The 16009-nt window shown below is 43.1% G+C and overlaps 1 protein-coding gene across 2 annotated transcripts in view; it reads left to right on the top strand.

Moving 5' to 3' along the window:
• The window catches only part of LOC146857653 (synaptotagmin-9-like), an 827160-nt gene that overhangs the window by 263654 nt on the left and 547497 nt on the right, over positions 1-16009 (top strand). For both annotated transcript variants that reach the window (XM_085648229.1, XM_085648228.1), the window contains exon 3: positions 15105-15651. In XM_085648229.1, the coding sequence (XP_085504355.1) occupies positions 15105-15651 (547 nt within the window). The remainder of the gene's footprint in view (positions 1-15104; positions 15652-16009) is intronic.

Genomic DNA, 16009 nt, shown 5'->3' with positions numbered 1-16009 from the left:
GTTCTACATGCGATACCTGGTTTTGTTTCTGGCTAAAAGAAATTGGACCTCATCATTTCCATTCTGCTAACCCTCCAATGAGGTTACCCATTGAAGCAGGAGCTCACTTTAGAACTGCTTGCATCACACACAAAGACCTACATGTCTCTTCTCTGTTCTACCTGGCTGCAAAATTGAAAATCTCAGATGCTCAGCAAGGTTTGAGAAACACTGAATGCCTCCTCCTGGAGTCTTCCACCTTCAAGCAAAAGCACTACATGAATCAATCATTCTCTGGAAGCACAACAGGAGACTGGATCTTCCTTTCCCCGTCCCTTCCTTTGTCCCCCTAACATACTACCTTTAAAAAAGAACTCAAGATCCTTTTTTTTAAAAGATATGAACTCCTGCAATCTCATTCGACGCTTAGTGATGGTCCTGTTTGTTTAACTTATTTGCTGAAGCTGAATATATGATTTGGATGATTGTTTGATCCTTTCATCTTATAAAGCACTCTGTTAGCCATGTTCGCGCTAGATAAAATCCAAAATACAGAATCATCTTTCCTTGTCATCCACTCAGCCAAAATCCTGTGTGAGATTGTCAGAAATCTATTTTATTTTAATTTAAAAACATTTGGCTTAGTCAGTAAGACCGTATTCAGTTTCTGAGCTCACTGTTTCTCAAAGAGCATTGACATGCAACTCATTTCTTACGCTTGCAACTAACAGAGCAATGATGAAAGTCCATTTCAGTAAGGGAAAAGTGACATATTCGATTCCATTTTACGCTAGATAAAATTTTACACTGGCACAGAAGACATTTTAATAGGGTGGTTATAAAGCTAACTGCTCTATCCAGCCTGTCTTTCCACACCTCTAACATCACAGAGACTGCGGTTGCCATGTGTGACATGCAGGAGTGAAATGGAAGTTTCTGCTCTGCAATAAAGCGACTGCAGGTAATAGATTCACCCAGTGGGCCAGGCGGGTTTTTCTCCTCATGGTAAATTGAACCGAAGTGATTTCCCCATCCAACTATTACTGGTGATTATGTATTGTATTGATGTTTAAGGCAAAACGATCAAAACACGAACGTGTATTAATGTATGAAAATGAAAATTGCCTAAGTTAAGCGAGCAGTCACACCGATTAGAATACCTCTTGCAGCAATCGTCACATTTAAAAACAAATACTGTTTCAGTTGCTGTAAATACTGATGCTGGGACCTGCATACAGTTCTTCAGTCCCTGTCAGTGTCTGTGATGGGCAGAGGGAGTCAGCCATTCCAGAGGGAGGAGTGCGGGGAGAGGAGTGGTCACCTGGAAAGCCAGGCTTGTGAACGTGTAGGACATATTCTGACAGTGATTTCCTAAATCTGCTCAGTTGGGGAAACCCAGATGATTCGATCAGAAATATTCGCTGAAGAAAAAGTTGGTCAGCCATTTTTTTCTGTTAACTTGTATGAGTTTAGATGTGCCTGTGGTAACAGAAGCACTTAAGGCTCGATTGGAGAAATGTTAATGCCAAAAGACAGAAATTCACAAACACATCCAGCTTTACACCTGGTAAGTTCTGACGGGTGCAGCTTTCCAGGCGCAACCTGGGAAAGGTTTGTGAATCCCTAGAACTACTGCATCCATGCAGAAGGGAACTCTGGACATAGTTTTACGCATGTGTTTGTGCATTAGCTCTTTATAGATTTGTATTCCTTTCAGAAGTCTGTGTATCTGTATTTCAAATAACGAATCGACATTCAGCTTAAATATATATATATATATATATCCCAAAATTACGTAGCTGATGAACGCGCTCTCAGTAACACAGAAATCCACAGCAAATATCTTCAAGAGGTGTTTAATATGACGCATTTCAGCTCCTTGCAAAGCCTTGTTCACGTAATAACTTGTGCACACAAACAGGGTGACTGATAAAGTTAATCATGGACAACAACAATGGACAACATAAACAAGTACCATACTATCGTATGTATGGCAGACATGTTGGAACGGTATGATATACATAGAAACTCAACAAAGTTGTATCCTACATACATAAGTCCCTCGGATCACAATGTCCTTGTATATACATCATATCTGTACCAAGTGTGTCATGAGACTGAGTTAATAAAGTCAATCATAATACCGTTGGGGTGGTGTCGCAACACACGTATAATTAATGATTGACGGCCAAAACAACGACAAAAAATGATAAGGTTATGGACATTGATGACAAGAATCAAGATAATATGCTCCCAACAAGTATACGTATACAGTGGCATATATGATGTGAAATACATCATAGGCGCGAGTCAGCATGTGAGCTAGCGCATGCACTAATAGTGCTTATGCCGCGTTAGGAGCAAAGGTGTCCCTGTATGCCAAATATAAACTTGTGCATGTACGCAAGCTAATAGACACAATGTGTTGTAGGAAGGCAATGTCCAAGAAAATCTATATGTAAATATAGAGCGTGTGTGTGCTTGACCACAGTTATACGGGTGAAGTGCAATGAATGAAAGGTGTAAAAGTTGGACCAGTGTCCAAACCACTCGATAGTGGAAACAATCAACACCGTCAATCTACAAAGAGTCCCTGTGGAGTCACATACTATACCCTTCAGTCGCCCACTTTAAGTGATGATGAGGGGAAAAGGGTAGGTTGCCCGTGAGACGTGAGTGCCGGTGACTGGGCCCCTTCCTTTCCTCCTGTAGAAAATAAGAAAATAAGGAAAAATTAGGAAAAAATATAAAAACACATTAACAATTAACAATGACTCAGTGCAATATTTTCTTTCAATGCACAGTTGCAACTAGAAACGAATAGGATGAGAGAGAGAACAGAGGGAACATAGTAGTAGAATATGCATTTTTGAAACGGCACAGAAAATAGCATAGAGAAAAGAGCATGATCACATTGGGTGAAAAATATCATCTGTGATTATTCTCTAAGATGAATTGCCAGTTCCTCATCCTGGTTGAGCCCCCCAGGAGTCTTGGTTTGGAAATTGACAATGTATTTAGACTCCTTTTGTCTAAGTTTAAGAGCTCGATTGCCACCCCTGGCGTTGCTGAAAATTTGTTCCAAAATGAAGAATTTAAGTAGAGCAGGATTCGAGAAATGTTTGTCCCTAAAATGTTGGGCAACAGGATATTTTTCATCTTTGTGCACGATTGCTCGGTAGTGTTCTAAAATGCGTTTCTTGGCCATGAGAGTGGTACTGCCAATGTACCACAACTTACACGGGCATTCAATCACATAGATGACAAAAGTGGAACTACAGGTCAGGAATTGATTGATCTCCTTGTTAATCCCATTGCAATTGGCACTCTTACAAAAAGTGCTGTTTTTGCATGCCTTGCAGTGGCCACAAGGGAAGAACCCTTGGAGACCATGTTCCTGTCGTTTGGGATAGATGGTGACATCACTCTGTACTAGTTGGTCCCTGATGTTCCTCCCTTTCCTGTAAGTGATGCTCGGTCTGATGGAAATATTCGCACCAATGATATTGTCGCATTTGAGGATATCCCAGTTCTTAGTCAATATTTTTTGTATATTACTAGAATCAGAATTGTATGTCATGATCAACCTGGTATCATTCGCAGCTTCCTCATTAGTAACAGGAGGTTTATCCTGAATGGTAGAGGATCTGCTGATATCGTCCGCCCTGTCCTTAGCTCTACGTAATACCCAATTGGGATATCCTCTTGCCTTGAAACGATCTAACATGCGAACGCTCTCAAGTTGGTAGGCTTCTTCAGTATTGCAGTTTCTCTTAGCCCTCAACAGTTCTCCAAAAGGAATGCTCCATTTGAGAGTATCTGGATGGCTGCTGAGGGCATGAAGAATACTGTTGCCTGCGGTGGATTTCCTGAAAAGAACAGAGCAGATGGAATTATCTCTGATGTCAAGCCTGACATCGAGATATTCAGCCGTGGTGCTACTGATGTTGCTAGTGAGGACAATATTGTAAGTGTTGGTATTAAGCTGTTCAATAAATTGGGTAGCTTCAGACATGGTGCCCTTCCATATGATGAACAGATCATCGATATAGCTCATCCAAGTAGTTACATGTTCAAGGTGTCCTGCAATTTCTGGGTTTGCAAAAAGTTCTTCTTCCCAGCGGCCCATAAAAAGATTAGCAAAACTGGGAGCGAAGCAAAAACCCATCGCAGTACCGATGGTTTGTCTGTGCAGAGCACCATTGAACAGGAAGATGTTATTGCTGAGACAGAACTCAATCATGTCTAGTATCATCATGCACTAGCTCACATGCTGACTCGCGCCTATGATGTATTTCACATCATATATGCCACTGCATACGTATATTTGTTGGGAGCATATTATCTTGATTCTTGTCATCAATGTCCATAACCTTATCATTTTTTGTCGTTGTTTTGGCCGTCAATCATTAATTATACGTGTGTTGCGACACCACGCCAACGGTATTACGAATTGACTTTATTAACTCAGTCTCATGACACACTTGGTGCAGATGTTATGTATATACACGGACATTGTGATCCGAGGGACTTATGTATGTAGGATACAACTTTGTTGAGTTTCTATGTATATCATACCGTTCCAACATGTCTGCCATACATACGATAGTATGGTACTTGTTTATGTTGTCCCTTGTTGTTGTCCATGATTAACTTTATCAGTCACCCTGTTTGTGTGCACAAGTTATTACGTGAACAAGGCTTTGCAAGGAGCTGAAACGCATCGTATTAAACACCTCTTGAAGAGATTTGCTGTGGAGTTCTGTGTTACTGAGAGCGCATTCATCGGCTACGTAATTTTGGGACATTTCAGCCGGCATGCTCCGCCGGCATATGCGCCACCTCCCTCGGGTCCCATGCGGTTAGAAGGAGCGAGATTTTGGGAATGAATATATATATATATATATATATATATATATATATATATATATATATATATATATATATATATATATATGTATATATATATATATGTATGTCAGAAGACATAAGGCAGGGAAACGCCCATCGGCAAAAGCAGCAACCACGACCATCCTCCTCAACGTTCCCTCCGTCCGACGCGTTTCATGGACAGTCTTAAAAGAAACAAGGCAAGCAGTTAGCACCAGTATAACCCCTCACTTACTTCCTTTAACAGGTGTCACTCAAGTGAGTATTGATGTTGCATTATGGGACTGGTGGTTAGTGTAAACCCGTGTGGGTCGTCGCCTTGAATCCATTTACAAAGTTTTCATCGAGGAAAAAAATGTCTTTGTAGCGTTGCTCTTGCTAGATGAAAAGCCCCTACTGCTCCGCATAACAGCTGCACAGATCCGCAGCAGCGGACCCACTCGGGTCTCGTGGTGGTGCCGTCCCGTGGCCTGGCCGGCCACATAAATGTCAGAAGAAGAGTTGCCCCTCGGCGGGACAGCACTCGCAGGCAGGGAAACGCCCATCGGCAAAAGCAGCAACCACGACCATCCTCCTCAACGTTCCCTCCGTCCGACGCGTTTCGGGCATACGCCCTTCCTCATGGACAGTCTTAAAAGAAACAAGGCAAGCAGTTAGCACCAGTATAACCCCTCATTTATTTCCTTTAACAGGTGTCACTCAAGTGAGTATTGATGTTGCATTATGGGACTGGTGGTTAGTGTAAACCCGTGTGGGTCGTCGCCTTGAATCCATTTACAAAGTATTCATCGAGGAAAATTTTTTTCTTTGTAGCGTTGCTCTTGCTAGATGAAAAGCCCCTACTGCTCCGCATAACAGCTGCACAGATCCGCAGCAGCGGACCCACTCGGGTCTCGTGGTGGTGCCGTCCCGTGGCCGGGCCGGCCACATAAATGTCAGAAGAAGAGTTGCCCTTCGGCGGGACAGCACTCGCAGGCAGGGAAACGCCCATCGGCAAAAGCAGCAACCACGACCATCCTCCTCAACGTTCCCTCCGTCCGACGCGTTTCGGGCATACGCCCTTCCTCATGGACAGTCTTAACAGAAACAAGGCAAGCAGTTAGCACCAGTATAACCCCTCATTTATTTCCTTTAACAGGTGTCACTCAAGTGAGTATTGATGTTGCATTATGGGACTGGTGGTTAGTGTAAACCCGTGTGGGTCGTCGCCTTGAATCCATTTACAAAGTTTTCATCTAGGAAAAAAAATGTCTTTGTAGCGTTGCTCTTGCTAGATGAAAAGCCCCTACTCCTCTGCATAACAGCTGCACAGATCCGCAGCAGCGGACCCACTCGGGTCTCGTGGTGGTGCTTTTGCCGATGGGTGTTTCCCTGCCTGCGAGTGCTGTCCCGCCGAGGGGCTACTCTTCTTCTGACATATATATATATATATATATATATATATGAGTCCAGACCATTTAATTGGTCCACCTTGATATAGAATCAGGAACTTTTTTGAAGATAAAATATAAATGTAAATACGTGTATTGATGGTTTATAAATAAGCCTAATTTATTTTGCAAACAGTAATTCCATAAAGTGCCTTTGAAGATCAGTAGGAAATGTACACTCTAGTACTCTTTTGAAAAATGTGTCACATGCAGGCCATTAATAGAGTGGAGAGATTCTGTCTATATATGAGGACTCTTGGTTTACTCAGTCCTCTCATAAAGGAAAACCTTGGCTTTCATGGTGCATTAAAGATAACATGCAGACATTGAAAGCAATGCTTTCCCATAGGACCTGTGGATTTAGAGAGATGTTGAGCTTAGGCTGGGGATATCCATTCTATTCATATTCAGTATATCGAGGTTAGCGAATATAATTCTACTCCATTTCATGGTTTCTTATAGAATTGGGGTTGCACCCATGCAGGATTATCCAGGCAGAAACTAAAAGTTAAATTTTTGGGAAATTGTGTTTTATTTTTATTGTCTAGACCCAAATGTATATATTTTTAGGTATCTTCTTAGATCAAAGCAAAACCAAAGGAAATGATGGACGGAGTGTTGAACATTGCAAGCACTCACCCCCAGTCAACTGATCTGGGTTTAATCCATCACCGTTCTTTAGCCCACTCTGCCACCCCAGTTCAGACATGGCCATATGCAAATCAGTCTGACCCTGTGCCTCATGGGAACAGTCCAGCCCGAACTGCCAAGCAATGTCTTCCCTGGACCGGAAACAAGCTTTCTAGGACCGGTTTCTGGCATTTCAGCCGTCTTCAGCCAGGCTTGCTTGAATCCAGTGGCAAAGTGAGCAAGGGACTCACGTCTGAGCATACCCTGCCAACTTATGGCGAACAAAGCAAAACCAAAGGAAATGATGGACGGAGTGTTGAACATTGCAAGCACTCACCCCCAGTCAACTGATCTGGGTTTAATCCATCACCGTTCTTTAGCCTACTCTGCCACCCCAGTTCAGACATGGCCATATGCAAATCAATCTGACCCTGTGCCTCATGGGAACAGTCCAGCCCGAACTGCCAAGCAATGTCTTCCCTGGACCGGAAACAAGCTTTCTAGGACCGGTTTCTGGCATTTCAGCCGTCTTCAGCCAGGCTTGCTTGAATCCAGTGGCAAAGTGAGCAAGGGACTTACGTCTGAGCATACCCTGCCAACTTATGGCGAACAAAGCAAAACCAAAGGAAATATGTCTGAACTGGGGTGGCAGAGTGGGCTAAAGAACGGTGATGGATTAAACCCAGATCAGTTGACTGGGGGTGAGTGCTTGCAATGTTCAACACTCCGTCCATCATTTTCTTTGGTTTTTGCTATCTTCTTAGATCATCCAGAAACATTGGATGTAGGGAATCCAAGCGCATATAGAAACAGTGAAACAAGATGATAATGTACTGCAATGAGATCTGTGGTTCCCTCTATACAGTTTAAGAGTGAAGGGAGGAGGCAGGGTAGAGAACAAGTTTTTGCTGATACATAACATGATTTTCATTTTTTTTGCCTTTTATGCATTCTATTGAAGTTCTTTATTGTATGATGAAATACCAACCAAAAAACCATTGTGGCACAAAAATATCATGCTAATAACATCAACCACAAAATATTGACTTTTGATACTTATAATTAAGGCTAAGTACAATCATATCATGGTAAAAAATGTTGTTGTAAAAAATAAAGTCACATAAGGAGGGAAAGAGGAGACAAAGATCGCTTGCTCATCTGTCATTAAACCTTAACTTAAGGTAATGAGTTTTGTAAATGATGTAAATACCAAAACATGTAAAAGTGTAAAGGTGTGCAGTGCTTAAAGGTGAGGTTAAAAAAGGAGTTAGAGGAAAGAAAACTTTTTATTCAAGGTATAACTACTAATCCTTGTTTTAAAAATGGCGCATCAACAGCTTTCAACACATAGGCTGTCTCACAATACGGTAATTTACGCTGTATTTACATCATTACCCGAACAACAAATTCTACCTCTGTGACATAGAGGTTCAGTGGAGGGAAGGAAGGATATCCATATGATGACACTGACCAGTCTCTGGTAATTGATGGAAATCCTTCTAAGTCGCATAAGCCCCGTTTCTAGTTGCGCTTAGGGTTTTTATGTCTGTGGAGTTTCTTGAGGCTTCTCTTTTGGTAAAATTGCCACCCCTCTTGACACAGTCCCCTGGTGAGTAGATGCCAGTATAGTATACCCCAGATCATTCAGCCACCCCAGGATGTTCCAAGGTATATGGGTCTCCTGAAGGCCTACCAGGTCTGCCTGCATAAATCGTAGGTTCCTAGCTACTTTGCCTCTTTTGTTGTTATCATTGAGAGTACAGATATTGACCAAACAGATCCAAATTTTACCTCCAGCCTTTTAGTTTGGTATTAGATAACAGTGCTCTGCCACTGCTGCTGATTAAGTTAGTACTCGATTCAGTATCATTCTTCTTATTCCAGCCAAAATTAAGGATGCTACGACAATTTTCACAATGAATGAAATTTCTTAATTTTCCTTGCCCTCTCATTCCCCCAATCCCCTGTCCCACCCTTCCCACATCACCACTCACAAGGAAATGGACCAACCAGGTCCTGCGATGGAGTGTTAACCCTCCCAAATGCACACCTTTGAATCAAATCCAAAAGGAAAAACCATCCCCACAACTTCTGACCTCCGAAATAAAGTGGAGAAACACCACCCAGCATTATATCTATAAAGAACCTAAAACCCACATGACCATCTACACTAGTAATTTTAGCCTTAGGCTTTCTTATGCAAGAGTTTGCAAAAATTCTTTGGCCTTAGTCTCTGACGAGAAAACATGTAACTCATCCTGCCAGACTATTTTCAGGTGTGCTGGGCTCATTAGGAGAGCCTGAGCTCCCTTACTCTAGAACAATTAAATCAGCTGGTGTAGACGCCAGCGGCGTTCTACCATGGAGTGACAGAAGTCAGGCCTGAAAAATGTGCAGCTATTAAAGGAGCGCTGCCAGGATGGTTGGGCCAAATCAAACATTTCCTGACGTAGAAGAAACTTTCCAACGTATATTAAAGATTGCTCAAGGTTTATTCTCGTGCAATGAAGCAGGCATCTTCTGCTTAAATGAAAATGTAAGGGAACGTTGGATCTCCTGAACCCAATCCCAGTTCTCCAGTTCAGGGAAAGCACCTTTAAAAGTTCAACAACAAATTTTAACATGTTCTCACCCTCTGCACCCTCTGGGATACAAAGAATCCTAAGATTATTTAGTCTCAATCTATTTTTGAAATCTTCCAATTTCCATTACATATCAATTATTTGGCTTTCCAGGGATACTGTCATTTCTCTGTGCATTGAAGCCTTGCTCTCCAGGGTTCTGATCCTAATCTCCTTCTGCCATTCTGTCAGTGAACTTGTTACACATTTTAGTGACTTTACGAATAGCCCCCTGCATTTTGCAGCAAGCTGTCTGTACTCTGCGGCTTTCTAAATGTGTCTCTTTCCTATGGGCCATAATACCTTAAATTATGGATTCTAGTGAGGCAGCCTCCGCACCTCCTTGTGGAGGATTGCCATTTGCTGAGCCGTCCCCTTCCAAGGCTGGGGAGATAGAATAGAGCCCCCATGCCCTTACTTCAATTTTATTTAATCTCTCCCGTGATGTTAATTTTTTTGCCCCTTTTAACTGTAGTGTTGTCCCTTGTGGGGTTCACCTTGTAAAGCCTCTTGACTGATGGATTCACTTTCTTGACTGTGACTCTCCCCCTCCGACCAGTCAGATATGTCTGATAGTGAAAACTCTGCATCTTGCCCCCGTTTACCACTCGGTGTACCTTCACTTTGTGTAGGCAGGGATATATTGTATGTCTCCAAAGGGGTCCGCCCTGCTTCACCATGTTGGCCTAGGGTCCTATCCTCCCCGACCAGGTCATTAGTCCCCCCACTCTCGAGTTGACATAACAAGCTTTCATTACATTGACTCTTGCTAGACTCTTTACCTGTGCATACTGGCATGGATTGTGCTTCAGGATGTGACGGCTCAGAGCGATTCAGATTGGTGAGCTGCTCCCCGCTCTGCGCACTCCTGATGTCTCCTCCATTTTCCTGACTACCGACAGGTGCTTTGCCCGCTGCTGCCATTCCCTTTGCGGTAGTGTCTCTTCTGCTCTCTTTGGGAGCTGTCGTCCGCTGGGGCTTATTAAGCAGGTTTGCCCAAGATCCCTCAGCCTCTGCAGCTGCAGCAGCAGCAGAGCCGTTTGTTATGGCCCCAGCCTGATCTGGATTTCTTTCCCCTGTGGGCTTCTTCACCACCAGCACAGTATCCGGCTGAGCAGAACCTAGATCCTCACCAGCAGTATCTGCCGCGGCTCCTCGTTCCTCTTGCAGCTTTCAGCGGGGACATCGTCAACCCACCTTCCTGTTCCGCTCCGCTTACAGCAGCAGTACCGGCCGCGTTGTGAATCAGCCGTCTGCTGATCCATTTCCACACAAGGTAAGCCTGGGTCATGCGCCTCACTACCAATTCCCAAAAGTCAGCCCAAAACCTTGCAGATTTTTCTTATCCTCTCATCTCTCTCATCAAGGTGCGGAGGTCCGCATTTTATGTTTATTAAACCGGGCAGACAGGAGGGCAGCATGACAGCTGGCAAAAATAACAAGCATTGGCATAGACAATAGGTCTCGCCTTTGAAGCCTTGTAAGTGTTTTGCCATGCAACAATTGTTGTTGCACCAAGGATATTGTGCTGCATAACTAAATACTTATAAGGTCCCAAAAGCGAGACCTATTGGCTATGCCAATGCTTGTTATTTTTGCCAGCTGTCATGCTGCCAGACCTCTCCAAACTGTAATCGTTTTTATTCAACGCAAACTAAATTTTTAATTTATTGATCCAAATAGTGCAGACCATCTTGAATCAGTAAATAAATTAAACAAGTGCTTTCAAAGCCAATAGGATTCATCTACGAGACTGCTATTGGCGTGGTCAATGTTTTTAGTCATCTGATGCAGCTGCGAGGCTGCTGTGCAGCATGGCTGAAAGTATTTTTTTAAACTATGACGGCCGCGTCATGGCACTTTTTATTTTTACTTTCAGCCATGCTGCTGTCCGACATGGCTAAAAACTATTGACACGCCAATATCTCTCTATTAGGTGTGATCTATTGGCTTTGCCAGTGCTTGTTCTGCAGTCTTTCTTGAAGGTGGGGAAAAGCAGCCTTTTAACAGTGTCACCCTGGGCTCTGCTGTGTTGCTGTAGTGGTGGAAGTACAGGATGTCACGCAGCTGAGCGGGCTTGACCAAATAGTACTCCTAGCTTTTATCAAGATGAGTTTGATCCAGTGGCATGCACCTCTGCCTCCCGTGTTTGTGACCTTGAAGTGCCCCACAGTGGTGCCCGGCATGCTCACTGAAAGCTGTTTCCTCATAATATGCCAGCAAGATTTATGCCGCCTGCAGGTCAATTCATTTGACATTTTGTGTGCTTTGAAATGCTACTGTGGCCTCAAAGCCTCAATTCAAATAATAGACTACTTGAGGCTAAGCATCTTTAGCCCCAATTGGAGCTCAGTTTGATGAGAAACATTTCTGAGTTGGACGGCCATGCGAATCAAGTTCGCTAGTAAATAATTGCATATTAATGCACACATGTTTTGTTCTGTTGGTATAGGGCAAGCAAGGGAAGGGTGCAAGCAACAAGAGAGTGGTGGGAGGGTGCAAGCAACAGAATGCTGGGTAGCAGAAGCAAGCAACACTATAGCAGCAAAATAAATTGATCTGACCTTGTGTAACTTAATCCGGTGCTCATGTATAGCATTCCAGTGCCCTCGGGTCGATACCGCCATGTATAACAAAAATAAATGCAACACAGGAGAAGGAGGGGTGGAGGGCTGATGAAGGGCACCATGCAAGAGGAGGGCAGGAGCGACAGGGCAAGGAGCAATGACGGGGCAAGCACAAAGAAAAACAAGCATTGGCCACACGCGCTGCTGCGAGACGCGATATGTGGAGGAGGAGGTGGGAGGGGGAGAAGCGGGAGTTGGACGCGCGGCCGAGAGACACGCTCTGTGACGGGAAAGCAGTGCCCACCAGCTGAGGTGACCATGGTGGGGCTAGGGACTTGGTGGGCAGAACCCGTCCTGCATGAGGCGTGAATGGCTTCTGGAAGTGCGAGTGAGCCTCGTGCTCCGGTGACAGAATCTGCGGCCCCGAACAGGAGCCTGTGGAAGGATTTCATAGTTGCGCACTTCAGGCATTGTTGGCAACCAGGTACCATTGGGTACAGCCGGTTCAAGAGACCCCATCCAACTCTAAACCATACCGCCTGCATGAAACTCTTGATCAGTGCAAAAAGAAACATTTAATGCGTTACGAGGTAGTGCCAAAGGCTGCTGTGCGCTATACCAATACCACAGTCTAACGCCAGTGTGGGGGACAAAAACAAACAGTACTATTTCCATGAAAGCAGGGGTGCGCGCGCAGCAGCGGAAAAAGTGAAAGCTGCCGCATGCGCGCGTGCACGCTCGCGTGAACGCAAGCGCTAGGCCGTGTGTCAGCAGTTTGAAAACCCGTACACTAAATGTCTCGGCCAGCCCAGCACATGCGCTGGATCAGGTGAGACCTAAAAAGGCATTCTTGCCTTGGGCCGTGATTGTGATCAGGCTGCCTATTGCTTATAGCCCTCAGATAGCTGCGTCACCATATGGACCTAATAACAAGCATATTTGCATCACGCACGTGAAGGCCTTGCACATAATGCCATGGTATTATGATAGAGTTCTCACAAAGTTTTTTTGTGTCAGCAAGGTCGGTGTTTCTTAGAAACTAACCCAAGTGTCACAAATGCAAATGTATGTCAAAAGTCGATGTGAAAAAGGGAAGGCAACTTTAGGAAAGAACCTTGTACATGTAAATTGGCACTATTTTCTACCAGGCCTAACTCGAGCACAGGACACATGCAGAAAGATTATAGCCTTCCTCTAACTATCTAATGATTGCAAAAATAAACATGATCTCTCTGCTTGTCATTGTGAGCTAAAAAATAAAGCAGAAGTATAAAAGCAAAATTCTATTATTGCTGCTTTAAACAACTGATTTAATTATGCCTCGTGACCTGACCAGCATTTCACCTTGGCTGCTGGCAGCAAACATTGTGGTGTCAGAGCTTGACTGTAAGAATTTATAATAATTGAGTTCTGACGTGTTTTCTATATAATCCGCAACAGGGTGCTTCACAAGTCGCTCATTATAAAGAAATTAAAGACTGGTGTTTATACAGGGATTACAGAACCCCATCTATTATAACTCAATTTACTCCCACCAGATGCCACTATTCATCATTTTCTTCATGCTAAATGGCAAGATTACCCAACAGAAATTAGTGAGATAGGTTTAAACATCAATCTTTGGGGAACACTTAAATAATATATGTGACCTTAAAGAGTAATGAAGACCCCACAAAGTATGTGATCCAAGACAGGGCTTTGCCCTTAACCATCCACCTGTTACAGGTAGTTCAACAATACCTGCTAAACAAGGATATCAAAGGCCAGGAAAGGGTTAGGGACCCCAAATGCACATATTGAATGGTGTCACTTCCCTAAGATGAGGCTAACTTACAGAATCCCATATTTTCTTACCAACCAAGGATGTGCTGCACAAACAAGGTAAGTCAATGTTGTAAAAGCCTTTATTTAAATGATATTTCGAGCCTTGCATACTGAGACATTTTCCACTTGGTAGCCTATGGTGCTCTGTTATTTAGCAATTGTATAGCATGCAATAGCCATTGGTGTGGCATGGTGGCACTCAAAATGTCCAATGTAGATTACAATCATACTCGAATATTTTGTTAGTGAATTGTGTGGTGTAGTATGTCCTATTTTGGAATAATTAGGTGTGATGTGTGAGGTTTTGACATGTAGTCTGATCATGTCAGCTTGAACACTTTCCTGTGGAATACATTCTGATGATTATAAGGTACGAGAGGGTTGATAGAGCATGCTTCATGCAACTTTGTTCACACATACCTCATCAATGAGTCTTTGCCTGGGGGTTGTAATATCCTGCCCATCCATGCGTCACTGGTTCATAATAAGTTATAAAGCTGTATGAAAACAGAGGCTCTCTCTGGTCCTGGGCCTGACTTTTTTGGGGGGAGGAATCGTAATCCAATTTGTTAAAATGCATTATGTGGGGTTCGTAGTGCTTTAAGAAAGATTTGGAGAGTCAATGCTCAAAAAAGTTGAGGTAATATGGTGCCAGGATGTGAGATGTAGGAGCATCCTGGCTACTAAATTTTGTACCTGTTTTAATTAATTTCTTTTATTTCTTGTCACCATTACATAAAGGCAGTTCACATAATCCAGGAACAGAGAGTATAAGGGTGCCCTTGTTCTGAGCTCTGCAGTGAGCAACATGACAACATAGGCAAGGGAGTATCAATTTTCAGATTCTGAGCCTAGCCGTGGCGGGTCTGTTTTATCATCACAATATTTAACGTGGTCCAACTTCAGTCAATGGTTCATTGTTTAGCTTCGAAACAGCCATGGGCATTTTTTTTCGTCTTAGGATGTTGGTGTGAAAAAACATGACCATTTAACGAGTCATTTCATCTATCCATACTCAGGCCTACATATTTCCAACCTTTTCAAGCCCTTCAATTTTATATAATTCTACATGAGTAAATCAAATACTGTATTTCTCTATTGAAAATGACAAGTGGATTGGAACTGGAATTTGAACCAAGTAACTGTTTTGTTTTTAATTTAAGGCACAACTCAATCAGAAGACAGCTCAACCTCTCCAACCCAGACTTCAATATCCAGCAGTTTCAAAAGCAAGAACAGCTGACGGGCATTGGCCGCATCAAGCCTGAGCTGTACAAGCAGAGGTCGGTTGACAATGACGACGGCAGGAGGAACAACAGCAAATCGTGTGGGAAAATCAACTTTATCGTGAAATACGACTGCGATTTAGAGCAACTAATAGTGAAAATTCACAAAGCAGTCAACCTTCCAGCCAAGGATTTTTCTGGTACTTCAGACCCCTACGTGAAGATTTACCTCCTCCCAGACCGAAAAACGAAACACCAAACTAAAGTGCATAGGAAGACACTTAACCCTGTGTTCGATGAAGTCTTTTTATTTCCTGTCCCTTACAATGAACTGGCCACCAGAAAATTACACTTTTCAGTGTATGACTTTGACAGGTTCTCTAGACATGACGTAATTGGCCAGGTGATAGTGGATAATTTTTTAGATTTGGCAGATTTTCCCAGGGAAAGTAATATTTGGAGAGATATCGAACATGTCACCAATGTAAGTATGACTATTTCATTAATTATTTTTCTAAGAGCTGATATTTTGCTTGTAATGCACTGTGGTTTGATATGCCATCCCTCTCACGACTTGAAGACATGCTGACATGTACTTGTGCACGGTACATCTATGAGCAACATAACCCGTAGAAATACTTGAACATTATTGTGAGTTTACAACACTTTCTTTACAGCACGCACAATTGTGTGTTACATCTTGCCTACTTTGAGATATTAATTTTGTCACGGCTTGCTGAACGCAACTCGGAATGCTATTAGTGTATCTGTCATCATTTCCTGTGGTGGAAAAAGTTATGTTTAATGAAAGGTGGCATCAGCTTCTTTGGAGATGTTATTGT

This window comes from Triturus cristatus, chromosome 3_2 (genome assembly GCF_964204655.1).
Source record: "Triturus cristatus chromosome 3_2, aTriCri1.1, whole genome shotgun sequence".
In the NCBI taxonomy this organism is placed as follows: domain Eukaryota; kingdom Metazoa; phylum Chordata; class Amphibia; order Caudata; family Salamandridae; genus Triturus; species Triturus cristatus.
This window is presented reverse-complemented; position numbering and strand designations above follow the sequence as displayed.